The 26,202-nt window shown below is 35.3% G+C and overlaps 2 protein-coding genes across 2 annotated transcripts in view; both read right to left on the reverse strand.

The window, feature by feature from the left end:
- Nucleotides 1–26,202, reverse strand: part of LOC130833952 (tyrosine-protein phosphatase non-receptor type substrate 1-like) — a 106,499-nt gene that overhangs the window by 8,924 nt on the left and 71,373 nt on the right. The gene's annotated exons all lie outside the window — the stretch shown is intronic.
- LOC130832978 (signal-regulatory protein beta-2-like) overlaps nt 2,859–26,202 on the reverse strand; it is a 30,806-nt gene continuing 7,462 nt past the window's right edge. Inside the window, exons 2-4 of the mRNA XM_057702129.1 lie at nt 9,848–9,903; nt 5,080–5,430; nt 2,859–3,250 (exon numbers count right to left, since the gene is read on the reverse strand). Of these exons, the coding sequence (XP_057558112.1) occupies nt 2,859–3,250; nt 5,080–5,430; nt 9,848–9,903 (799 nt within the window). The remainder of the gene's footprint in view (nt 3,251–5,079; nt 5,431–9,847; nt 9,904–26,202) is intronic.

Here is a 26,202-nt window from a genome sequence, read left to right on the forward strand (position 1 = left end):
CTTTCAGTTTTTTAAAAAAATAAATTTATTTATTATTTATGTATTTATTGTTTTTATTTTTTTTAATTTATTGGCTGCATTGGGTCTTCACTGCGGTGCTGCTGTTCATGGGTTTTCTCTAGTTATAGTGAGCAGGGGCTACCCTTCATTGCTGTGTGTGGACTTCTTATTGTGGTGGCTTCTCTTGTTGCAGAGCACTGGCTCTAGGTGTGCAGGCTTCAGTAGTTGTGGAACTCAGGCTCAGTAACTGTGGCTTGTGGGCTCTAGAGCTCAGTAGTTGTGGCTCACGGGCTTAGTTGCTCCAGGGCATGTGGGATCTTCTAGGACCAGTGCTCAAACCTGTGTCCCCTTCATTGGCAGGTAGGTTCTTAACCATTGTGCCACCAGGGAAGTCTCTGCTTTCAGTTTAAATAAGTTCTTTTCCTATTTTTGTAAGTAGGTCTACTAGCAACAACTTAGCCAACAGCATTTGTTTACCTGGGAATGTCTTTATTTTGCCTTAAATTTTGAAAGGTAGCTATAAGGAAAATCCTAGTCAACTGTTTTTTCTTTGGACACTTTGAACATATGATCCCACTGCTTTCTGGACTTCATGGTTTCTGCTGAAAAGTTAGCTGTTGATCTTATTAGGGTTTCCTTGTGGGTTATTTTCTCTTGCTTCTTTTCAAGATTTTCTCCTTACCTTTGCTTTAATCATCTTTACTGTAATGTGACTGTCTGTAGATATCATACATTTATCCTACTTGGAGTTCTTTGAGATTCAGATGTGTAGATTGTTTCTCAATAAATTTAAGAATTTTCCAGCCATTCTTTCTTTGAATTTTTTTTTTTTTTTTGCTTCTTTCTCTTTCTCCTTTCCTTCTGCTACTCCTCTGATACCTATGTTGGTGTACTTAATAATGGCCTACATTTCTCTGAAGTTCTGTTCATTATTTTGTTTTTCTTTGTGCTTCAGATTACATAATCTCTATTGATATTTCTTCAAGTTTGCTAATTCATTCTTCTGCCAGTTCATATCTACTGTTGAACCTTTCTAGTGAAATTTACATTTCAGTTATTGTGATTTTGAACTCCAGCATTTCCACTTGATTCTTTTTTTTTTAATTTCTCTTCATTGATATTATCTATTTTATACAAAATTTTCATCACACCTTCCTGTGCATATTTATTCATGGTTTCTTTAGTTCTCTGAACATATTTATAATAGTCACATTGAAGGTTTTTCCTTTTAAACTTAATATCTAATTGCATTCACAAGCAATTTCTGATCACAAACACACACACCTGTTCAACTAGAATGTTATTGGAAAGAGACAAAGCCATAAAAAAAAAATTGGGTGTAGGCAACCTGAATTCTAGTATCCACTGCTTGTGTACCTTAGGCAAGCCCAATCTCTGGGTCTCAACTTTAATCATATGTTAAATGAAGGATTTGGATATTAAGTGAACACATGCTGTTTTCAGTCTGTTAAGCATTGGATTGATGGTTTCCCTATTTAGCACCTCCTATCCCTTGCAATGATGAGTAAGCGAAAGGTTGGACATATGAAGCAGGAAGGAAAATTCAAATGATTCCCTGGTACTCATTTGTGGAGGCTGAAAAGAAGCTCTTTTTCCATCCTGGTTGATGAGCTGAGGAATGAATGTTATTTTCTTCATTTATTCTCCTCATTATATGGAGAAGATTTGTGTGTACCAGGAGAGAACAAATTCAGGCAGAGATGAATAGAAGGGAGAGAATATGAGAGAATAAAAGTCTTGGAGGCACTGAGCCCAAGCCCAGACCTTTAGTCCTTGATTCCTAAAACTGTGTCTTGGATGCTATGAGGAGGCTAGAATCCTCCTTGGCTATAAGATCACTCAACTCTTACATTTGGTTTAAACTAATATATTGGGTTATTACCCCTTGTAAGAAAATGTTCTTCAGTAATGTAGAGCATACTGGAGCAAGCCCAGACAAACATCACCCCTATTCCTTACTATCTCTACTCCTGAATATCCTTGAATCTATTTCTTCATCTGTACAATGAGGAGAAGCATCCTTATACTCAAGTTGCTAGAAGGATAAATACAATAATATGGGAAAAGTGCTTGGGATGGAGTAGATGCCCAATAAACAGTTATGATATAATATTACCAATTTAATCATTTCTCAGGTTAGGTATTGCTCAGATTCTGGATAGCATCACAAGTAGCAAAACACTAAAAATTATTAAGGGTTTGGGAACAGAATAAATTTGATTTGCAATTGTATTTCAACACACTGTGGATAGGACCTCTATCATCTGGCATCCCTTAGGACATTGCTGACTTTAAGCAAATTGGCTTAAGTATTTTCTCTTCCCTCACTTAGAGTCCAGAAGTTAAGTTGAAAGCAGGACAGTATGGCCATACAATGTTGTCAAACCATACTCTTTAGATCTTTGCACTCATCTACAGCAGATTTTTCAACTGATTCCTTTTATGATGATATAATTTCTGTTTGGAGCACATGGGCCACACAATTGTTTGGTTCCATTCAATGGGAAATAGAATTTCTTAGTTTTCCAGATTTTTCTGGAAGCCTGTCCTTTTATAGACCAAAATTGGTTTAAGCCAGTCTCATGTCTGAGTCAACCACTGGTAGGGGACATGACATTACCTTAACTGGTTTCGCCTAGCTATTGGGGAATGTTGAATGTTGGAATGTTAAACAAAATATTTCTTATCACTCCATTAATCTTCCCAAGTCTCACTTTCCCTTCTTGTAAAATACTAGCTCATGGGTTAAACAAGACAGAGTTAAACAAGATCAAATGTTCATAGAACTCTCAATAACATTTGGCATGTAGCAATTGCTCAGTGAATGGAGGATGTTATTACAGAGGGGATATCATATACCAAGGGATAGAGGAGCCATACTCAACAATAACAATCACCGTAGTGCCCCGACCTGACTGGTATTCTATGTCAGGTTTCCCTTCCTTGAACTTCACGCAGAAGTAGGTGCTGGCATCTACAAGAGAGATTTCACTGATGCAGATGGAAAAGTCTGTGTTGCCAGCCTTGTTCCCAATTTGTTTTACACTGGGAAAGATTCCTCCTTTGGAATCGTAGATTAATTCACGATTTAGTCCAGTCCCCTTGAACCATAAGACAGGTCCATTTGGAAATGGATCTGGTACACTGCAACTCAAAGTGAGTGTTTCCCCAGTTGTTACAGTCTGTGATATCTCAACTTGTTGCACCATGAACATTTCATCTGTGTTTCCTGGAAAGAAACTCAAAATCATCTCCCATTTCCCTTGCTCTGGCCAGGAAACTGGATTCAGATCATGGTTGGGCTTCATTCATTAATTATTTTAGTGACATATATGAGTACCCACACACTAAGTTCAGAGCAAGTGTGAAGGAAGCTCCTTCCCCAAATATAACAGAAGGAGGTCAGTTCAGAGGACCAGATACGTCATCTCCCCAATTTCATTTCTCAGCCCCTAAGCAAGGTAAGAGGAGTATGAGAGGGAGGGCTGGGTTTGTGAATGAGTAGTGTTCATAGGGATGAGTTCTTCCTTGCATCTAAATGCCAAAAATTGCTCAAGACATTTGGATATGGATCCAAGTGCCCTCTGCCCACCCCACACATCCAGAGAGTTTGGGATTGACCTTCATCTCTCATCTGAAGGGCAATCAACCACTGATTTTTGTGGAGACATTAGTGCTGAGAGGTGTGGAGGTAGGGGATGTAAAGAGATCAGGAACCTAAATATCAGGTGGGCATATATTCTTGAAGACAGAGTGTGGGTCTTTTGCTTATCTCCTCAAGAGGGAAGAGGGAGACAGTTTATTCCTCCCCCCGCCAAAAAAAAGAAAGTAGAGCCTCAAGGGATTGCATCAGTTTTGGAGGGTCCACCACTGACCCCTTACCCCCACTACCACCAACATTCTACTCTATACGATGTCAAGTCCAGGTAATAATCTTTCCTTTCAAGTTATCAAGGCATCACAATCACAGATGGCTTAAGATGCAGGTTAGGGAGAAAAGGAACTCTTGGCTGGTGAGGCTAAGAGAGAATGGCATTTAAGCTACCTATAGTCACATTTTTCAGCTTGAAAGAAATATGTGATTTTTTTCCCTGGCTAGTTGGATGTTATGGGTTGTGGCTGGACTTGAGGAAAACATTACTAGGGAAGATCAGCTTTCCTGCAGAAGGACACCCTCTTCTCACTGTATTTCATGAAATTCAGATGATGACAAGGAGAAGGAAATACTGGTTGTTTTAAGAGATTAAGACAAAAGCAGAGCTAGAGGCAGAACTCTCAGAGCAGAGCAGGGAAAATTCAGGTACCAGGACAATGGCTCAATCCCCACGGGAAAGTTTTTCCAAACAAGACTTGAGAGTGGGTAACACTCAACAACCTTCCTTCTGGTCTCACAATTCCCCAGAAGCTACTCCTGGATACAGTAGGAATATACACCCTGTCATTGACTCCTGGTGACTCCTCGGGTACATGCCACCAGGCCCCAATCACATTCTAGTTGGAAATGGGTAAGTGAAATTGTGCAGGCTTGTAGTGATTCTGCTTGACTGAACGTCCTGTACTTCACCTATGTTGAGATTTCTTTCTGAATCTACAAGCTAACATGTGGCTCTCAGGGTCAGAGAATGGAAATTCAGCCTCAGGGAGTAGGTTAGAAGAGAAACAATGAATAGTTCTCACTCCAGGGTTGTTCTAAAGTCTTAGAAAAGTTGGTCAGCCTTCTAAGTCTCAGTTTTCTCATTTCTAAGAGCATGCAATGCAATCATGCAGGTGTATTTTGCCTACCCAGTGTCTTTTTATATGGGAGTGTCCCTTGCCCTCTTTCACTGGATTCTGTTGGAGTTGGCCACCATGGAAGGGCATAACATGTCTTAATTCAATATTGGGCACAGGACCTCAGAATGGCTGATTAGAAAGGCCATCTGTAGAATTCTAGCCTACAGGGTTGTTTGTTTGTGGAGGAGGGGGCACAGTATCCAGTGTGTAGTAATGATTTGGCGCATGTTATAGATTGTTAAATATTTATCTTTACAAATCCAGGAGGGATTAGGTTGTACTCACCATTTACTTGTACATAGGTGACTTGTCTAGACATATACTGGTCTGGATGCCCTTTTCTTAACTTGACACAGTAACAGGTGTCAGCATCTTCAGGTAACACATTACTGATACAGATGGAATAGTTTGTTTGGCTGGCCATGTCGTTATTTTCCATTTGGGTTACTCTGAGAAAGTGGCTTCCTTTGAAACTGTAGATTAATTGTCGTTTTGGTCCAGTATCCTTGAACCACAAGATGGTCCCTTCTGGGGACAGAGTAGACATGTTGCAGCCCAAGATTACAGCATCTCCAGTGTTGACTGACACTAACTTCTCAGGCTGGTTCACCTGGAACTCTTCACCTGAAATTCCTGGAAAGAAACTTAGAATCATTTCTCATGTATCCTAACTTGGCCCAAGGTAGTCTGAGGTTCTGGTGCTATGTCAAGGGGCACTCTGGCTATAGAATTTATAGAAGTTTTAATATAACCAGAATGTGGATAATTTTTGATTCACCCTTGTGTGTGTGTGTGTGTGTATGTGTGTGTGTGTGTGTGTGATGTCCCAGAATTAGAAATAAGGCCCCAAGCTAAGGGCAATGTACTGAGAATCCACACATATTGAGCTCAGGGAATGACCCTCAGATTGAAGCATCTTCTATTTTCTACCAGCTCTTCCATGGTCCAAAAGCCCACTTGTACAATTCCAACCAAATAATCACTGAGGCATGCAGTCTCAACAAGGTAGATATTTTCTCTAACAGGTGAAAATTGGTTTTTGGGAGTTTAAAACGTTTTAAATTGTATACTGATTTGCATTTTGAAAACTCTTAACCCTCCCCAACAAAACTTTATTAGTCTTTAGCATCTTTAGTATTTAATTTTCCTTGCTATGTTTTCTAGGGTATCACACAAGCAGCATTGACACTGACTTAATGGAATGTACACAAAATGTATGCAAGTTAAATTGTACAAAATTATGGAGAATTTTCTCTTGATCAATTGCTCTATCTTCTTAAGTATACTGATTTTCTACTGCTGTATAACAAATTGCCATAAACTTGCCAGCTTAAAACAATATGTATTTATTATTTCATAGTTTCTTTGAATGAGAAATACAGGCACAATTTGAAAGTAGCATTGACATATATACACTACCAAATGTAAAATAGCTAGTGGGAAGCTGCTGCATAACAGAGGGAGATCAACTCAATGATGGGTGATGACTTAGAGGGCTGGGATAGGGAAGGTGAGAAGGAGTCATGGGAGGGTGGGGATATGGGGATATATGTATAAATACAGATGATTCACTTTGTTGTACAGCAAAAACTGGCACAACAGTGTGAAGCAATTATGTTCCAATAAAGAGCTTAAAAAAAAAAAAAAGAAATACAGGCACAACTTAGATGTCTTCTCTGCTTCAGGTCTCACCAGCCTGCAATAAAGGTGTCAATGGGCTGTGTTCCTATCTGGAGGTTTGACTGAGGAAGTGTGCATTCTAAGTTCACTCAGGTTATTTGCAGAATTCAGTTCTTTGTTGTTGTAGGACTTAGGCCCTTACCTCCTACATAATACCCACACTTCCTTGCCAAGTGGGCCTCTACATAGGCAAGTCCTGCAGTGGCTTTTTGCTACTTCAAGGCCAACATGAGAGTGAGAGCAACTTTAGTGCAATAGATCCTTATATAACCTAATATAACTGTGAAAGTGACAGCTCTTCACATTTGCCATACGTAGTCTTTTAGTTAGAGGCATGTCACATACTCGGCCATATTCAGATAGGGATTATATAGGGGTGTGAACATAGGAACAATGTTTGTTGAAGATTACCTTATGTATCAGTGCATCACACTTAGCATTTTAATAGCTTTCAGTGCTTTAAGTTAACTTTTACCTTAAATTTTGTATTCAGTAAATTTTAACCTTGCACTGAATGAAAAGACCAAGCTTTATACATACTCTTACCACAAAGAAAGTATGTGTGCATGTGTGCAAACACACATGTATGTAATATATTTGAGTTAAAATTTCACGGGAAATTGTATCTCCCAAAAAACACATTGAAATCTTCATTCTCCAGTACTTTAGAATGTGACCTTACTTGGAGTCTTTACAGAGGTAATCAAATTAAAATGAAGTCATTTGGGTTGGATTCTCATCTAATATCATTGATGTTTTCATAGAAAGGTGAAATTGGACAGAATGGTAGAATTGCACAGAGGAAAGATGATGTGAAGATACAGAGAGAACACCATCTCTAATCTAAGGAATGCTTGAGGATACCAGAAATGAGGAGATTGGCCTGGAACAGATTCTTGCTCATAGCCCTAAGGAGGAAGAAATCCTACTAATACCTTGATTTTGAACTTCTGGCCTCCAGCACTATAAGAAACTTCTGTTGTTTTTGCCACCCACTTTTAGTACCTTGTCATGATAGCCAAAGGAAATTAGTACAGGGGTGACTAGAAAAAATATCTTAAAAGAATTAAGGGAGCAATAAAGATTTGTTAAAAATTTGAGAAACAAAGAAACAAGGGGAGGCCTGGGAAAGAGAATTATTGGGGGGTCGGGTGGCTGACAAATAGTCATCTCTACTGAGTTGGAAATTTACTCAAAATCTAAGACTTTGGTTGCCAAAGTCAGCAAATGGAATTTAATTTTAGGCACAATAGACATCCTCACCCCTCACATTGCTTGAGTCAGAATACCTCCATGGAGGTGTTTCTAGAGCAGGGATGCTTAGGGTGATTAATTTCTTTGATGAGAGGGACATGATTTCATGGGACTCTCAGTTATGCAATTAATTTTCCTTTTTCCCTTCTTACTTGGGATGATAATTTTGAATTAATGTCATCAAATTAAGGGATACTTTCTCTAAAACCAACAGATAATTTTAAAATAAAAGTTGTCATTTATTTGTCAAATAATAATTAAGCAGATAAAAAAGAAAATATTTGTATCAAAGTTTGGGCCATTAGCATATCTTTTAAGCAGCCATGCCCGGTTCCTGTCCCCAAGCCTAGTATAGAAAAATTCTTTTTTAAAAAAATTGTATTGAAGTATAGTTGATTTACAATGTTATGTTTAATTTCTGCTATACAGCAGTGACATATATATGTATATAGATAGTCTTTTCATATTCTTTTACTGTTATGATTTATCACAGGATACTGAATATAGTTTCCTGTGATATACAGTAAGACCTTGCTGTTTATCCATCCTATATATAATCGTTTGCATCTGTTAATCTCAGACTCCCACTCCTTCCCCCATCCCCTTCCCCCTTGGCAAACAGAAGTCTGTTCTCTTTATCTGTAAGTCTGTTTTTGTTTTGTAGGTATGCTCATTTGTGTCCTATTTTATATTCCATATACAAATGGTATCATGTGGTATTTTTCTTTCTCTTTTGACTTACTTCACTTAGTATGATAATCTCTAGGTCCATCCATGTTGCTGCAAATGATATTATTTCCTTATTTTTAATGGCTGAGTAATATTCCATTGTAATATTTTAAAAGATGCAGCTTTAGCATTAAGGGGCTGACAATGCTCTCTAGAGACCTGGAAGGCCAACAAATGCCATTTACACATTCTTTCTCAGTTGAACACCTGAAAGGATCTTGTGTATAAGTCTGGTTCCCTGGAATTTTGTAGCTGCTGCCCACTTGATAATCTAGCTCAGGTGGCCAGCTGGGCTCATGTTTTCAGGTCCCACAGAAGTGTAGCAAACAAAGAAACAGTTATTAAATAGCTATGCCCCAGGGCTTAGCACTGAGGCAGTAGTCAGGAATGTCCATTTCCCAGTACTTCCCTAAAAAAGGAAAGTATTTGCATACCTTAATGGTTGTTGCCTGAAGGGTCAGCTTCCAATCAGCCTGCAACTAGGCGCTGGTTGAGATACTCCCCTTTGGGACACTGACAGGTCTTGGAACTCTTAACTAATGGGAGCCACTAAGAACAAAGGAGGGAATTTGGGCAACAACAGATATTTAAGAGACAATCAAGAGCTAAGGCTGAGCTGAAGGATAAGATTAATATCCTACACAAGATGACATCATCAAACTGGGAAAGGAAGCTGTTTTATCTAATGTATAGAAACCAAAACAGAGAGTAAAGATGAATGAAGAAACAGAGGGATATGTTTACAAAAAAAGAAGATTAAACTCCAGAAACACACCTTAATGAGATGGAGATAAGTGATTTACCTGATAAAGGGTTCAAAACAATGCTCATAAAGATGCTCATTGAGGTCAGGAGAATGAGGCAGAAAAGTGAGAATTTCAAAGACAGAGATAGAAAATATAATAAAGTACCAAACAGAAATAACAGAAGTGAAGAATACAATAAATGAACCAAAAAATTCAAAAGAGGGCTCCAACAGTAGACCACATGAAGCAGAAGAAAGAATCAGGGAACTCAGAAATGAAGCAGTGAAATTCATCCAGTCCAAGAAGCAAAAATAAAAAGAAATGATAAGGAGTAAATATTGCTTAAGGGACTTATGTCATCAAGTGAACCAATATTTGCATTATTGGGTCAAAGAAGAAGAAGATGATGAAGATGGAGAAGAAGAGAAAGAAGGAGAAGAAGAAGAAGAGGATGAAGAAGAAGAAGAGGAGGAGGAGGAAGAAAAAGAAGAAGAAAAGAAGAAGAAGAAGAAGAAGAAGAAGAAGAAGAAGAAGAAGAAGAAGAAGAAGAAGAAGAAGAAGAAGAAGAAGAAGAAGAAGAAGAAGGAGGAGGAGGAGGAGGAGGAGGAGGAGAAGAAGAAGAAGAAGAAGAAGAAGAAGAAGGAAGAGGAGGAGGAGGAGGAGGAGGAGGAGAACAGGAAGAAGGGGAGGAGGTAGAAAGCTTATTTGAAAAACAAATGGCTGAAAACTTTTCTAACTTGGATAAAGAAACAGGCATCAAGATCTAGAAAGCCTAGAGAGTTCAAAAAGACCCACATCAAGACACATTATAATTAAATAGCGAAAAGTTAGAGACAAGGAGAGAATCTTAAAATCAGTGAGAGAAAAAAAAAAAACTTAATATGTGCAGGAGAACCCTCATGAGAATATCAAAAGTTTTGTCAGCAGAAACTTTGTAGGCCAGAAGGGAGTATCATGATATATTTAAAGTGCTGAAAGAAAAAAAAAACTACCAACCTAAAATAGTTTACCCAGTAAAGTTGTCCTTCAGAATTGAAGGAGAGAGAGTTTTCCAGATAATCAAAAGCTAGAGGAATTTATCACCACTTGACTGGTCTTACAAGACATATTAAAGGGACTTATTCAAGCTGAAATGAAAGAATGCTAAATAGTAAGAAGAAAGCAAATGAAAGTATAAATCTCACAGGTAAAGATAATATATAGTTAAATTAAGAATACTTTAGTTGTAATGGTGGTTGGTAAATCACACATAAGTCTAGTATAAAGGTTCAAAAATAGTAAAAATAACTTTAACAAGGTAAGAATATGTAAATTGTGACATCAAAAACATAAAATATGAGGAAGAAGAATAAAAACGTAGAGCTTAAATATTCATTCAAATTTGTCAGCTAAAAATAGACTATTATAAATACAAGATATTTTATATAAGCTTCATGTAACCTCAAAGCAAAAATCTATATTAGATATACAAAAGACATAGGAACTGAAGCATACAGCTACAGAAAATCAAATCAAAAAGGAAGAGTTGCAAGAGAAGAAAAAAGGAACAAATGAATTACAAAATAGCTGGAAAACAACAATATGACAATCATAATGGATATCTATTCATAATTACTTTAAATGCAAATGGACTAAATTCTCCAATCAAAAAACATAGAGTGGGTAAATCAATAAAAACATGACCCAACTATATGCTGCCTACAAGAGACTCGATTCAACTATAAGGACACACAAGGATTGAAAGTGAAGGAATGGAAAAAGATATTCTGTGCAAACAGAACCAAAAGACAGCACAGGTTGCTATACTGATATCAAATAAAATAGGCTTTAAGCCAACAAATGACTGTAGTAAGACAAGAAAAGTCATTATATAATGATAAAGGGGTCAAACAAAAAATAGGATATGCTATTTGTAAATATATATGCACTCAACAAAGGAGCACAGAAATATAGAAAGCAAATATTAAGAGAATTGAAGGAAGAAATAACAATAAAAGAATGCTAAGGGATTTCAATACCCCACTTTCAAGAACTACATATTTAGACAATATGGAATTAACGAACATTTGCTCTCAACCCCAAAATATTAAAGGCTGTATATGACAAGACCATAATTCACATCATACTCAACAGTGAAAAACTACACTGAAAGATTTCCCCTCTAAGCTCAGGAAACAGACAAGAATGTTCACTCTTGCCACTTTTATTCAACATAGTATTAGAAAACCTAGTGAGAGTAACTAGGCAAGAAAAAGAAGTAAAAGGCATCCAAAATGAAAAGAAAGAAGTAAAAATGTTACCATTTGCAGATAACATGATATTATATAAACATTTTTCTCCTTATACTTGATTTCTAATCTCATAGCATTGTGGTCAGAAAAGATGCTTAATATGATTACAGTTTTCTTAAATGTACCAAGACTTGATTTATGGCCCAGTATGTAATCTACCCTGGAGAATGTTCCATGTGCACTTGAAAAGAATGTGTATTCTGCTTTTGGGTGGAATGCTTTATCAATATCAATTAAGTTCATCTGGTCTAATGTGTCATTTAAGGTCTGTGTTTCCTTATTGATTTCCTGTCTGGATGATCTGTCCATTGGTGTAAGTGGGGTGTTAAATTACCCTGCTATTATTGTGTTACTGTCAATTTCTCCTTGTGTGGTTGTTAGCGTTTTCCTTATATATTGAGGCATTCATATGTTGGGTGCATATATGTTTACAATTGTTATATTTTCTTGGCTCAATCCCTTAATCATTATGTAGTGTCCTCCTTTGTCTCTTGTAACAGTCTTCATCTTAAAGTCTATTTTGTCTGATATGAGTATTGCTACTCCAGCTTTCTTTTGATTTCCATTTGCATGGAATGTCTTTTTCCATCCCCTCACTTTCAGTCTGTATGAGTCCCTAGATCTGAAGTGGGTCTCTTGTAGATAGCATATATACAGGTCTTGTTTTTGTGTCCATTCAACTAATCTATGTCTTTTGGTTGGAGAATTTAATATGCTAACTTTTAAGGTGATTATCAATATGTACATTCTTATTGCCATTTTGTTAATTGTTTTGGATTTTTGTTGGTCTTCTTTCTTCCCTTCCTGTTTTGTTCTCTTCTCTTGTGATTTGATGACTTCTTTACTTTTGGGTTTGGACTCCTTTTTCTTTTTTGTGTGTATATCTAATGTAGGCATTTGGTTTGTGGTTACCACAATGTTTTGATATAGCAAGTCTATATATACATATACATATACATATACATATACACACACACAAGTATACAAAGTTGTTTTAAGTTTCTGGTCTCTGAATTTCAAATGTATTTCACATTTCCTGCATTTGTACTTTCTTCTTCTCATGATTGCTGGTTTTGATATTGTATTTGTGTGTGGATGATTTCCTACCTTTACTGTATGTTTGCTTTTACTGGTGAGTTTTCCCATTCATAATTTTTTTGTTTCTAGTTGTGGCCCCTTCTTTTCTGCCTAGAGAAGTTCCTTTAGCATTTGTAGCAAAGCTGTTCTAGTGGTGCTCAATTCTCTTAGCTTTTGCTTGTCTGTAAAGCTTTAGATTTTGCCATCAAAACTGAATGAGACCCTTGCTGGGTAGAGTATTCTTGGTTGCAGTTTTTTTCCCTTATATCACTTTAAATATATCATGCCACTTCCTTCTGTCCTGAAGAGTTTCTGCTGAGAAATCAGCTGATAATCTTATGGAGATTCCTTTCTGTGTTATTTGTTGCTTTTCCCCTGTTGCTTTTAACACTTTATCTTTGTCTTTAATTTTTGTTAATTTAATTAATATGTGTCTCAGCATGTTCCTCCTTGGGTTTATCCTGTATGGGTCTCTCTGTCCTTCCTGAACTTGGGGGACTGTTTGCTTTCCCACATTTTGGCTATTATCTCTTTAAATATTTTCTCAGGCACTTTCGCTCTCTCTTCTCATTCTGGGGCCCTTATGATGTGAATGCTGGTGCATTTAATGTTGTCCCAGAGGTCTCTTAGACTGTCCTCATTTCTTTTCATTCTTTTTTCTTTATTCTGTTCCACAGAAGGGATTTCCATCATTTTGAGTTCCAGCTCACTTATTCGTTCTTCTGCCTCATTTATTCTGCTATTGATTCCAGTTATTGTATTGTTCAACTCTGTTTGTTCTTTATATCTTCTAGCTCTTTGTTAAACATTTCTTGTGTCTTTTTGGTCTGTGCTTTCATTCTCTTTCCAAGATCTTGGATCATCTTTACTGCCGTTACTCTGAATTCTTTTTCAGGTAGATTGTCTCTCTCCAATTCACTTAATTGTTCTTCTGGGGTTTTATATTGTTCCTCCATTTGGAACATATTCCTCTGCTGTCTCATTTTGTCTTTCTATGTTTGTGGTCTTCATTCTGCAGGCTATAAGATCATAGTTCCTCTTGCTTCTGGTGTCTGCCTCCTGGTGGGTGAGGCTGGTCTAAGAGGCTTATGCAGGCTTCCTGGTGGGAGGGACTGGTGCCTGCCCACTAGTGGATGGTGCTGGGTCTTTTCCCTCTAGTGGGCAGGACCATGTCAAGGGTTGTGGTTAGAGGCAACTGTGAGCTCCAAAAGACTTTAGGAAGCCTGTCTGTTGATGGATAGTGTTATGTTCCTGCCCTGTTGGTTTTTTGGCCCAAGGTGTCCCAGCACTGGAATCTACAGCCTGTTGGGTGAGGCCAGTTGTTGATGTCAAAATGGTGGCTGCCAGGAGAGCTCACACCAAAGAATATTCTCTGGTACCTCTGCCACTAGTGTCCTTGTCCCCACAGTGAGTGAAAGCCACCCCCTGCCTCCCCAGGAGATCTTCTAAGAACAGCAGGTAGGTCTGGCCCAGGCTCCTATGAAGTCACTGCTTTTCCCCTGTATCCTGGTGCACACAACTTGTGCCCTCCAAGAGTGGAGTTTCTGTTTCCCCCTGTCCTGTGGAGTTCCTGTGATCCAAACCCACTGGCCTTTGAAGCCAAATACTCTGGGGACTCCTCCTCCCAATGCCAGACCCCCAGAATGGGGAGCCTGACATGGGACTCAGAACTCTCACTCTTTTGGGAAAACCTCTGCTATATAGTTATTTTTCAGTTTGTGAGTCACCCATCTGGAGTGTATGGGATTTGGTTGTAACACAGATGCACCCTCCTTACCTTCTTGATGTAACTTCTTTGTCTTTGGATGTAGAAAATCTTTATTACATAGGTTACAGTCCTTTATTGTTGATGGTTATTCACAGTTATTTGTGATTTTGGTTTTTGTGAGAGGAGGTGAGCTCAAGTCCTCCTCTGCCATCTTGTCTCCACAGCCTGATATTATTTATAGAAACCACTAAAGAGTCCACCAAAAGTCTGTTAGAACTAATAAGTAAATCCAGTAGTTACAGAATACTAAATAAATATATAAAAATTTGTTGCATTTCCATACATTAATAAAGAAATTTTAGCAAAAGGAACTAAGAAACAATCCCATTTATGATTGCATCAAAAATAAAATAGCTAGGAATTAATTACACCAAGGAGGTAATAGATCTATACACTGAAACCTATAAGACACTGATGAAAGAAATAGAGAAAGAAACAAATAAATAAGATAGTTCATGCTCATGGATTGGAATAATTAATACTAATATATTTCCATACTATCCAAGCAACTACAGATTTAATGAAATCCCTGTCGATATTCCAAGGGTACTTTTCATAAAAAAAGAAAGATCAATCCTAAAATTTAAATAGAAGTACAAAAGATTTCAAATAGCCAAAGAAATCTTGAGAAAGGAGAACAATATTGGGGGCATCACACTTTCTAATTTCAAACTTTATCACAAAGTGATAGTAATCAAACCACTATGGATTGGTATAAAAACAGACACATAGATTAATGTAACAGAATAGAGAGCCCAGAAATAAGCATATATGGTTAATTAAAGTATGACAAAGAAGTCAAGAAAAGAAGACAAAATTGACTTTAAAACAAAGACCATAACAAAAGACAAATAAGGGCATTATATAATGATAAAGAGGTCAAACCAACAAGAGAATATGGCATTTATAAACATTTATGGGCCCCAAACAGGACTATTTGAATATATAAGGTAAATATTAACAGAAATAAAGGGAGAAATAGACACCAATACAATAATAGTAGAGGGTTTTAATACCCCACTCACATCAATGGATAAATCATCTAAACCAAAAAATCAATAAGGAAACACTGACCTTAAATGACACATTAGTCCAGATGGACTTAATAAAATAACTTAATAATGGAACATTTCATTGAAAAGCAGCAGAGTACACATACTTTTCAAGTAGAGTCTCCAGCATAGATCATATGTTAGGACACAAAATAAGCCAATAAATTTAGGAAGATTGGAATCATATCAAGCATTTTTTCCAACCACAACAGTGTGATTAGAAATAAATTGCAAGCAGAAAACTGGAAAAAAACACAAATATGTGGAGACTAAACAACATGTTACTAAATGATCAATGGGTAAATAAAGAAATCAAATAGGAAATTAAAAACTACCTAAAGACAAATGAAAATGGAAACATAACTTTCCAAAATCTAGGGGACGCAGAAAAAACCATTGTAAGAAGGAAGTTCATAACAATACAGGCCTATCTCAAGAAATGAGAAATCTTAAACAAATTTACATTTTAAAGGAATTAGAAAAAAGAACAAAGCCCAATGTTATTAGAAGGAAGGAAATAATAAGGATCAGAGTGGAAATAAGTGAAATAGGGACTAAAAAGCAATAGAAAGGATCCATAAAACTAAGAGCTAGTTCTTTGAAATATTATCAAAATTGTTAAACTTTTAGCCAGACTTATCAAGAAAAAGAGAGAGCCCAAAGAAATAGAATCAGAAATGAAAGAGGAGAAATTACTACTGATACTACATAAATACAAAGGATTATAAGAGAATACTAGGACAATTATGAGCCAACAAATTAGATAACCTAGAAGAAATGGATAAATTCCTAAATACATACATTAATGAAGAAATAGAAAGTCTGAATAGACCAATTACTAGTAATGAAATTCAACCAGTAATTGGAAAAAAAAACCCTCCCAACCAATGAAAGTCCAGGTCCAGATGTCTTCACAGGTGAATTTTACCAGACCTATAAAGAGTTAATCCCTATTATCCTCAAATCACTCCAAAAAACTTAAGTGGAAGGAACACTTCTAAACTCTTTTTACAAGGCCAGAATTACCCTGATACAAACACCAGAAAAAGACACTACAAAAAATGAAATTAAAGGCTAATATCCCTGATGAACATAGATGCAAAAATCCTCAACAAATTATTAACAAACCAAGTTCAACAACACATTAAAAGGATAATACACCATGATCAAGTGCAATTCATTCCAGAGATGCAAGGATACTTAACATCCATAAAACAATCAATGAGATAAACCACATTAACAAAATGAAGGATTATGAAGGATTATCAATAGAGTGAGTATAGAGGGAACATGTCTCAACATATTAAAGGCCATATATAACAAACCCACAGATGACATCATACACCACAGTGAAAAGCTGAAAACTTTTCTTCTAAGATCAGGAACAAGACCAGAATGCCCATTCTTGCCACTTTTATTCAACATAGTATTAGAAACCCTAGTGAGAGCAACTAGATAAGAAAAGGAAATAAAAAACATCCAAATTGGAAAGGAAGAAGTAAAACTATCACAATTTTGCAAATAACATGGTACTATATATAGAAAACCTCAAATACTCTTACCAAATATTATTGAAGTAAATCAATTCAATAAAGTTTCAAGGTACAAAATTAATATACAGAAATCTGTTGCATATCTATACACTGATAAAAAACTATCAGAAGGAGAAATGAAGTAAACAATAAAATATCTAGGAATAAATTTAACCCAGAGGTGAAAGGCACTTAGAAACTATAAGATATTGATGGAAGAAAATCAAAATAATACATATAAATGTAAAGATATACTGTGTTCATGGATTGAAAGAATTAATATTGTTAAAATTTCCTGCTTCCCCTTCATCCTCCCCCTGCCCCTGTGTCCTCAAGTCCATTCTCTACAACTGCAACTTTATTCTTGTCCTGTCAGTGGATTCATCAGTACCATTGTTTTAGATTCCATATATATGAGTTACCAGGGATGATGCAAGAGAATAGCATTGACATATATACACTACCAAATGTAAAACAGATATCTAGTAGGAAACTGCTGCATAAAACAGCAAGATCAACTTGATGATGAGTGATGACTTAGAGGGATGGGATAGGGAGGATGGGAGGGAGTTGTGGGAGGGAGGGGATATGGGGATATATGTATAAATACAGATGATTCACTTAGTTGTACACCAAAAATTCACACAAGAGTGTAAAGCAATTACATTCCAATAAAGAGCTTAAAAAATTCCTTACTACACAAGGCAATATATAGATTCAATGTAATCTCTATAAAATATCAATGGTCTATTTCACATAACTAGAACAAATAATCCTAAAATTTGTATGGAAACACAAAAGATCCAGAATAGCTAAAGCAACCTTGGGGAAAAAAAGAACAAAACTAGAGGTATCACGTTCCCTGATTTCAAACTATACTACAAAGCTATAGTACTCAAAGCAGTATGACACTGGTACAGAAACAGACACATAGATCAATGGAACAGAATAGATACCCCAGAAATAAAACCATGCTTAGGTGGTCAGTTAATCTATGAGAAGGAAAGAAGAATAAAGATGATCTTTAATAAATGGTATTGGCAAAACTGGACAGCTACATGAAAAAGAATGAAACTGGACCACTTTCTAACACCATAAACAAAACTAAACTCAAAATGGATTAAAACTTAAATGTAAGACCTGATACCATAAAACTCCTAGAGGAAAACATAGGCCATAAGATTTTGACATTGTCCTTAGCAATATTTTTTTGGATAGGTGTCCTCAGCAAGGGAAACAAAAGCAAAAATAAACAAATGGAATCTAATTAACTTAAAGGTTTTTTTTTTTTCACAGCAAAGGAAACCTTTGACAAAATGAAAAAACAATTCATTAAATGGGAGAAAATATTTGAAAATGATACATCCAAAGTATATAAAAAGCTCATACAACTCACTATAAAAAAAAACCCTGATTTAAAAATGGGCAGAGCATAAAAAGGAAAGAAATTGGGTCATTTGTAGAGAAGTGGATGGACCTAGAGACTGTCATACAGAGTGACGAAACTCAGAAAGAGAAAAAAACAAATATTGTATATTAACACATATATGTGGAATCCAGACAAATGGTACAGATGAACTGGTTTGCAAAGCAGAAATAGAGACACAAGATATAGAGAACAAACATATGGACACCGGGAGGGTGGGGGGAAGCAGAGGGATGGTGGTGGGAAGAATTGGGAGGTTGGGGTTGATATTTATATGCTAATATGTATAAAATGGATAACTAATAAAAATTTATTTTTTCTTTTTTTTTGGGGGGGTGTCTATTTTACTTTATTTTTTTTAAATTTTATTTATTTATTATTTTTTGAGTGGTACACCAAGTTCAATCATCTGTTTTTATACACATATCCCCGTATTCCCTCCCTCCCTCGACTCCCCCCCACCCTCCCTCGAGTCCCCCCCACCCTCCCTCGACTCCCCCCCACCCTCCCAGTCCCAGTCCTCTAAGGCATCTTCCATCCTCGAGTTGAACTCCCTTTGTTATACAACAACTTCCCACTGACTATCTATTTTACAGTTGGTAGTATATATATGTCTGTGCTACTCTCTCGCTTCCCCTTCTTCCCCCGCCCCCTCCCAAACCTCAAGTTCTCCAGTCCATTCTCTGCACCTGAGACCTTGTTCTTGTCACTGAGTTCATCAGTACCACTTTTAGATTCCGTATATGTAAAAATTTATTTTCAAAAAAATAAATAAAAATGGGCAGAGGACCTGAACAGACATTTTTCTGAAAAAGACATAACAAATGGTCAACAGGTACATGGAAAGATGTTCACATCTCTAATGACTGAGGAAATGTAAATGAAAACCATGATGAGACACCACTTCACACCTGTTAAAATGGCTATTAAAAAATCAACAGCAAACAAAAAATATTGGCAAGGATGTGGAGAAATGAGAACACTTGTGCACTGTTGGTGGGAATATAAATTGATGTAACCATTATGGAAAACAGTATGGGGGTTCCTGAGAAAATAAAAAAAGAACTACCATTTGCTACAGAAATTCCACTTCAGGGTATTTATTCAAAGAAAGTGAAAACACTAATTTGAAAAGATATACATACCCCTATGTTCATTGTAGCACTATTTACAATAGCCAACCCAAGCATCTATTTGAAAGAATGGCAAAGAAAGTGTAATATGTATATTGCATGCACAAACACACCTAATGGAAGATTATTCAGCCATAATAGAATAAAAGCCTACCACTTGCAACATGTTTGTACTACAAGGGCATGATGCTAGCAAGATAAATCAGACAGAGAAAGAGAAATACTGCATGATCTTACTTGTATGTGGAACCAAAAAAAAAAAAAACAAACAAACAAATAAACAAACTCATAGATACAGAGGACAGATTGGTGGTTACCAGAAATCTGGGTGGTAGTGATCAATAGGTTCAAAATTTCAGTTCTAAAATAAGTGAGTTCTGGGGTTGTAATGTGCAGAATAGTGACTATAGTTAATGATGCTGTATTGTATTTTTGAAAGTTGCTAAGAGAGTAGATCTTAAAAGTTCTCCACACAATAAAAAATTGTTACCATGTGAGGTGATGGATGTTAACTAAACTTGCTGTGGTAATTACTTGGTAATATATACATACACCACGTCAATATGGTGTACACCTTAAACTAATACAATGTTATATGTCAATTACATCTCAATAAAACTGGACCAGGAAAGCTAAGCTTATTTTATTTAAAGGATTGTTCTTTATTACATGTGCTTGGCATTAAAGCTTTTTATGATGTTATTAAATGATAGAGTAGATGATGACTACATCTTTTCAGTCTGTAATTAATAAAATTTAGATTTACCAAAATAAAAATTGGGAATCCACATTATTATTTCAAACTGATCTAGGCCAGTTTGGTCATGCACAATATCGTTTAGATAGATATTGATAGCCTCCAATAGTTGAGGTAGGAAAAGGCTTTAGATTTCTTCCCCCAGAACTTTACTAGCAAGTCATATATTATAGTGAGAATCACAGTCTAAATTCTGTCACACACACAAACGTTAGCAATTAGTATAAAAAAAAGTCATAGAGCCAGTTCTGTAAACTCAATGAAGTTAAACTCCTCTATCTGTTTACAGTGTTTTTTAAATCATCTCAACAATTTTAAAGTGTACACAATTCAGTACTGTTCATTATATTCATGTTATTGTGAAATAGATCTCCAGAACTTTTTTATCTTGCAAAACTGAAACTATAACCATTAAAGAACTCTCATTTCCTCCTCCCTCCAGCCCGTAGTAACCACAATTCTCCTTTCTGTCTCTATGAGTTTGACTTCTCTTGATAAATGTAAAACCATACATTGTCTGTCTTTTTGTGACTAGTTTATTTCACTTAGCATATTGTCCAAGTTTCATTCATGTTGTAGCACGTGACAGGATTTTTTCTTTTTTTTCTATGAGCATTAATAGCAGATATTTACTGAACATTGGGCTTGTGCTAGATCTTTTTGACCAACGGTGACAACAGGGTTAAAGAAAATTAATCATTTTAATAAATTTCTCTGAATATGACACAGATTTTATATGCTAAGATATCTTAATTAAACCTTATATTAAGGTGCCAGTTGTATTTTTCGGTAGCAATTTTTACATTTGTGTTCTACTTCATATGCATAGTTTTGTAAAAGTTAATACTTGTGATCAGTTCTGGATTAAAATAAATTATTTCTTTGAAAAACCCAGACAACTTATTGTTAGTCCATCACTAATTTCATCAGCTTGCAAAGTCTTGTGCCAAACATTTCACAAATAAATTTTATTTTTATTGTAGTAAAAAAATATAAAATTCACCCTTTCAATCTGGTGTTAAGTTATTCCATCATTATGCAATAGATCTTCAAAACTCTTTCATTTTGAGAAACTAAAATTTTAAACCCCTGGAACAACTCCCCATCCCCCTGATCCCACAGCCTATGGTAACAACATTTTTGCTTTCTGTTTCTGCAAACTTTACTACTTTATATATCTCGTATAAGCAGAATCATACAGTGTTTTACTTTTTGTGACTGGCTTATTTAGCTTAGTATGATGTTCTCAAGGTTCAACCATGTTTTAACATGTGACAGGATTTCCTTCCTTTTTAAGGCCAGATAATATTCCCTTGTATGTATTACCATATGTTGTTTATCTTTCATCCATTGATGGGCTTTTAGTTTGCTTCTACTTCTTAGCTATTGTGGATAATGCTGCTATGAACAGAGAGTGGCGATATCTCTTCGAGAGCCTGTTTTCAATTATTTTGGATATAAACTGAGAAGTGGGATTACTGGAACATATGGTAGTTCTATTTTTAATTTTTCAAGGAACTACCAATCTGTTTTCCACAAAGCTGCACCACTTTACAATCAAAGGTCCCAATACCTCTGTATTGTCGTCAACACTGTTATTTTCTGTTTTCTTTTCTAAAAAATTAGCTGTCTTAATAGATGTGAGGTGATATTTCAGTTTTGATTTATACTTCTCTATTGCTTTGTTAAGTTGAGCATTTTTTCTTGTATGTTGATCATTCATACATCATCTTTGGAGAAATGTCTGTTCAATACCTTTGCCAATTTTAAAATCAGGTTATTTAAATTTTTGTTGTTGTTGAGTTTTAGGAGTTCTTTCTATATTTTTGGTATTAATCCCTTATCTGATGTATGATTTGCAAATATGTACTTCCATTCCATAGGAGGCCATTTTACTCTGTGGACTGCATCCTCTGATGCACAGAATTTTTTGTAGTTTGCTGTAGTACCATTTGTCTATTTTGCTTTTATTGCCTGTGCTTTTGGTGTCATATGCAAGGAATTATTGCTAAATCCAATGTTATGAAGCTTTCCTCCATGTTTTCTTATAGGAGTATTATAGTTCTGGGTTTAACATTTAGGTTGTTAATTGATTTTGGTTAAATTTTATTTTTGATTGGTGTAAGATAAGGGCAATGTCATTCTTTTGCAGGTGGATATTCAGCTTACCCAACACTATTTGTTGAAGAGACTGTCATTTCACCACTGAGTGCTTGGCATCTTTGTTGAAGATCATTTGACCAAAGCATGAGGATTTATTTCTGGGCTCTCTACTATGTTTCATTATTCCGTATGTCTGTCTTTATACTGGTATTTGATTACTGTCTCTTTGTAGTAATTTTTGAAATAAGACCTTTTGAATAAAGCATTTAACTTTGCTGGTTTTTTTTCAGTATTGTTTGGCTATTTGGGGTTCCCTGAGATTCCATACGAATTTTGAGATGGGGTTTCCTATTTCTGAAAAAAAATGCCATTAGGATTTTGATAGGGACTATTTAGTATCTGTAGACAGCTTTGGATAGTACTGGCATTTTTACAATATTAGGTATTAGAGTCCATGATTATAGGATGTCATCCCATTTATTCGTGACTTCTTTCATTTCTTTTAGCAGTGTTTTGTAGTTTTCAGTATACAAGCCTTTCACCATCTTGGTTAGGTTTATTCTTAAGTATATTATTCTATTTATTCCATTGTAAATGGAAATGTTTTCTTAATGTCCTGTTAGAGTTGTTAATTGCAGAGAAACAAAACTGATTTTTATGTGTCGATTTTGTATACTACAACTTGCTGAATTATGAATTAGTTCATTAGTTCTAACAGTTTATGTGTGTGTGTGTGTGTGTGTGTGTGTGTGATCTTTAGGATTTTCTACATAAAAGATTACATCAAGTGAGAACAGAAATACTTTTACTTCTTCCTTTCCAATTCAGATGCCTTTTGTTTCTTTTTCTATGTTGAATAAGAGTGGTGTCTCTTCCTAATCTTATAGGAAAAGCTTTCAGTCTTTCACCATCGAATATGATGATAACTATGAGCCTTACATTTATGGCCTTTATTATGTTGAAGTAGTTTTTTTATATCCCTGGTTTGTTGATTTTATTTTTTTAATCATGAAAATGTATTGAATTTTGCAAATGCTTTTTCTGCCTCAGTTGAAGTGATCTTGTGGTTTTTGCCCTTCATTCTCTTAATGTGGTGTGTTGCATTAATTGATTTTCATAGGTTGAAACATCCTTGCATTTGGGGAATGAATCCTTTAGGTCATGGTGTATATTCCTTTTAGTATGTGTTTGAATTTGGTTTGTTAGTATTTTTTTGGGGGGGTTGTTATTTACTGAGGATTTTTGCACCAATATTTATCAGGGGTATTGTCTGTAGTTTTATTTTCTTGTAGTGTCTTTGGTTTTGGTATCAGAGTAACAAGTTTCATAGAACAAATTTGGAAGTGTTCCTTCCTCTTCAATTCTTTGGAAGAGTTTTAGGATTGCTGTTAATTCTTCTTTAAGTATTTTGTAGAATTCTCCAGTGAAGCCATATAATTCTGCTATATTCTTTGTTGGGTGGTTTGTGATTACTGATTTAATCTCCTTCCTAGGTATTGGTCTGTTCAGATTTTTTATTTCTTTATGATTTAGTATTGGGAGGTTGTGTATTTCTAGTAATTTATCCATTCTAGGTTATCCAATTTATTTATGTACAAATTGTTCACAGCATTAAAAAGAAATACTTTTTATTTCTGTGTCATCAATTGTAATGCCCTTTATTTCATTTTTATTTTAGTTATTTGAGCCTTCTTATTCTTTCTTAATCTTGCTTAGGTTTTGTTAATTTTCTTGTTCTTAAAAAAAACCCCAACCCTTAGTTTCATTGATTATTTCTATCACTTATTTTAAAATCTCAGCTCTGATCTTTTTCTTTTCTTCCTTCTGCTAGTTTTGTGTTTAGCTTGTTCTTATGTTTCTAATTCCTTGAGGCAAAAAGTTAGGTTATTTGAGATCTTTCTTTTTCGATGTATGCATTTACCACCATAAACTTCCATTTTAGAACTGCTTTCACTGTACCCCCTAAGTTTTGATATGTTGCTTTTTTGTTGTTTTCACTTGTCTCAAAGTATTTTCTAATTTATCTTGTGATTTCTTCTTTGACCCATTGGTTGTGGAAGGGTGTCTTGTTTAATTTCCATGTATATTTGATTTTCCTTTTTTCTTCTGCTATCAATTTGTAATTTCATTCCATTGTGATCAGAAAAGATACTTTCTATAATTTTAATCTTTTAAGTTTGTTAAATCTTGTTTGGTGGCCTAACATGTGGTCTATACTGCAGAATGTTCCATGTGCATTTGAGAAGAATGTATATTCTGCTGTTGTTGGCTGGAGTGATCTGTCTGTGTCTATTATCCAAGTCCTTTGTTTTCTCATTAATATTCCATGTGGTTTTTCATTTATTATTGAAAGTGTGATACTGAAATATCCTTCTATTATTGTGTTTCTGTCTATTTCTCCCTTCAATTCTATCAAGGTTTGCTTCACATATTTAAATCTCTGGTGTTTGATGCATAATTTTTATTGATTTTTCTGTTTGAATTGGTCCTTTTATTATTTTATAATGTCCCTCTTGTTTTTTATATCAGTCTTTTACTTAAAGTATATGTTATCTGCTATTAGTGTAACCACCCTTGCTCTCTTTTTTGTTACCATTTGCATGAAACATTGTTTTCCCTTCTTTCACTTTCAGCCAATGTATGTTCCTAGATCTAAAGTAAGCCTCTTATAAATAGCACATAGTTGAATTTTTTTAACCCATTTAGCCAAATTATGTTTGTTTTTTTTTTAATTTGGGAGTTGAATCTGTTTGCATTTAAAGTAATTACTAATAGGTAAGGACATCCTATTGCCATTTTATTGTTTTCTGTATGCCTTGCACATTTGTCCCCTCTTTTCATCTCTTACTGCATTCTTTTGTCTTAAGTTGACTTTTTTGGGTAGTGGCATGTATTGATTCACTTCTCGTTTTCTTTTGTTTATACTTACAGATTTTTTGTGATTATTATTGCAATTACATAGAACACCTTAAGGTTATAACAAATCTAATTTAAACTGATAATTTCAATTGCATACAAAATGCTACTACTTACAGCTTCACCCCCAACTTTATGTTCCTGTCATAGATTACATCTTTATATATTGTATACTCATCACCATAGCTTTATATTTTTATATTGTTATATTAAAATTTTATAGCAAAATTAACAGTGAACTTATGGACCAAAATTACAATAATAGAAGTTACTATATTTGTCCATGTATTTACCTTTACTGAAGAACTTTATATTTTTGTGTGGCTTCATGTTGCTGTCCAAGCTCTTTCATTTCAACTTGAAAGGCTCCATTTTGTCTTTTTATAAGGTAAGTCTAATAACTCTCTCTGCGTTTGTTTAACTGGGAAATTCTTAATTTGTCTTTCACTTTTGAAGGATAGTTTTGTTGGACATACTGTTCTTGGTCGACAGGATTTTTCTTTCAGCATTTGAATATATCATCCCATTGCATTCTGGCCTGCATGGATTCTGCCAAAAAATCCACTGATAATCTTATAGTTTATAAACTTCTTTGTATGTAGTGAGTTGCTTATTTCTTGATGCTTTCAAGTTTCTCTGTCATTGACTTTCAACATTTTAATTATAATGTGTCTCAGTGTGGGTTTCTGGATTTATCCTGATTGGAGTTATTTCAATTTGTATGTCTGGTTTTTTCCCTCAGATTTGGAAAGGTTTTGATCATTAAGTTTTCAAATAAGTTCTCTGCTCTTTTCTGTCTTCTATACCTGGGGTTCCCATAATGTGTCTATTGGTCTTCTTGATGGTGTTTTATAAGTCTCTTAGACTTTCCTCACTTTTCTTGCTCTTCTGACTCAATGATTTCAAATGAACTGTGTTCATGTTCTCTGATTCTTTTTTTTTTT

The sequence above is a fragment of the Hippopotamus amphibius genome, chromosome 12 (genome assembly GCF_030028045.1).
Source record: "Hippopotamus amphibius kiboko isolate mHipAmp2 chromosome 12, mHipAmp2.hap2, whole genome shotgun sequence".
Taxonomy (NCBI): domain Eukaryota; kingdom Metazoa; phylum Chordata; class Mammalia; order Artiodactyla; family Hippopotamidae; genus Hippopotamus; species Hippopotamus amphibius.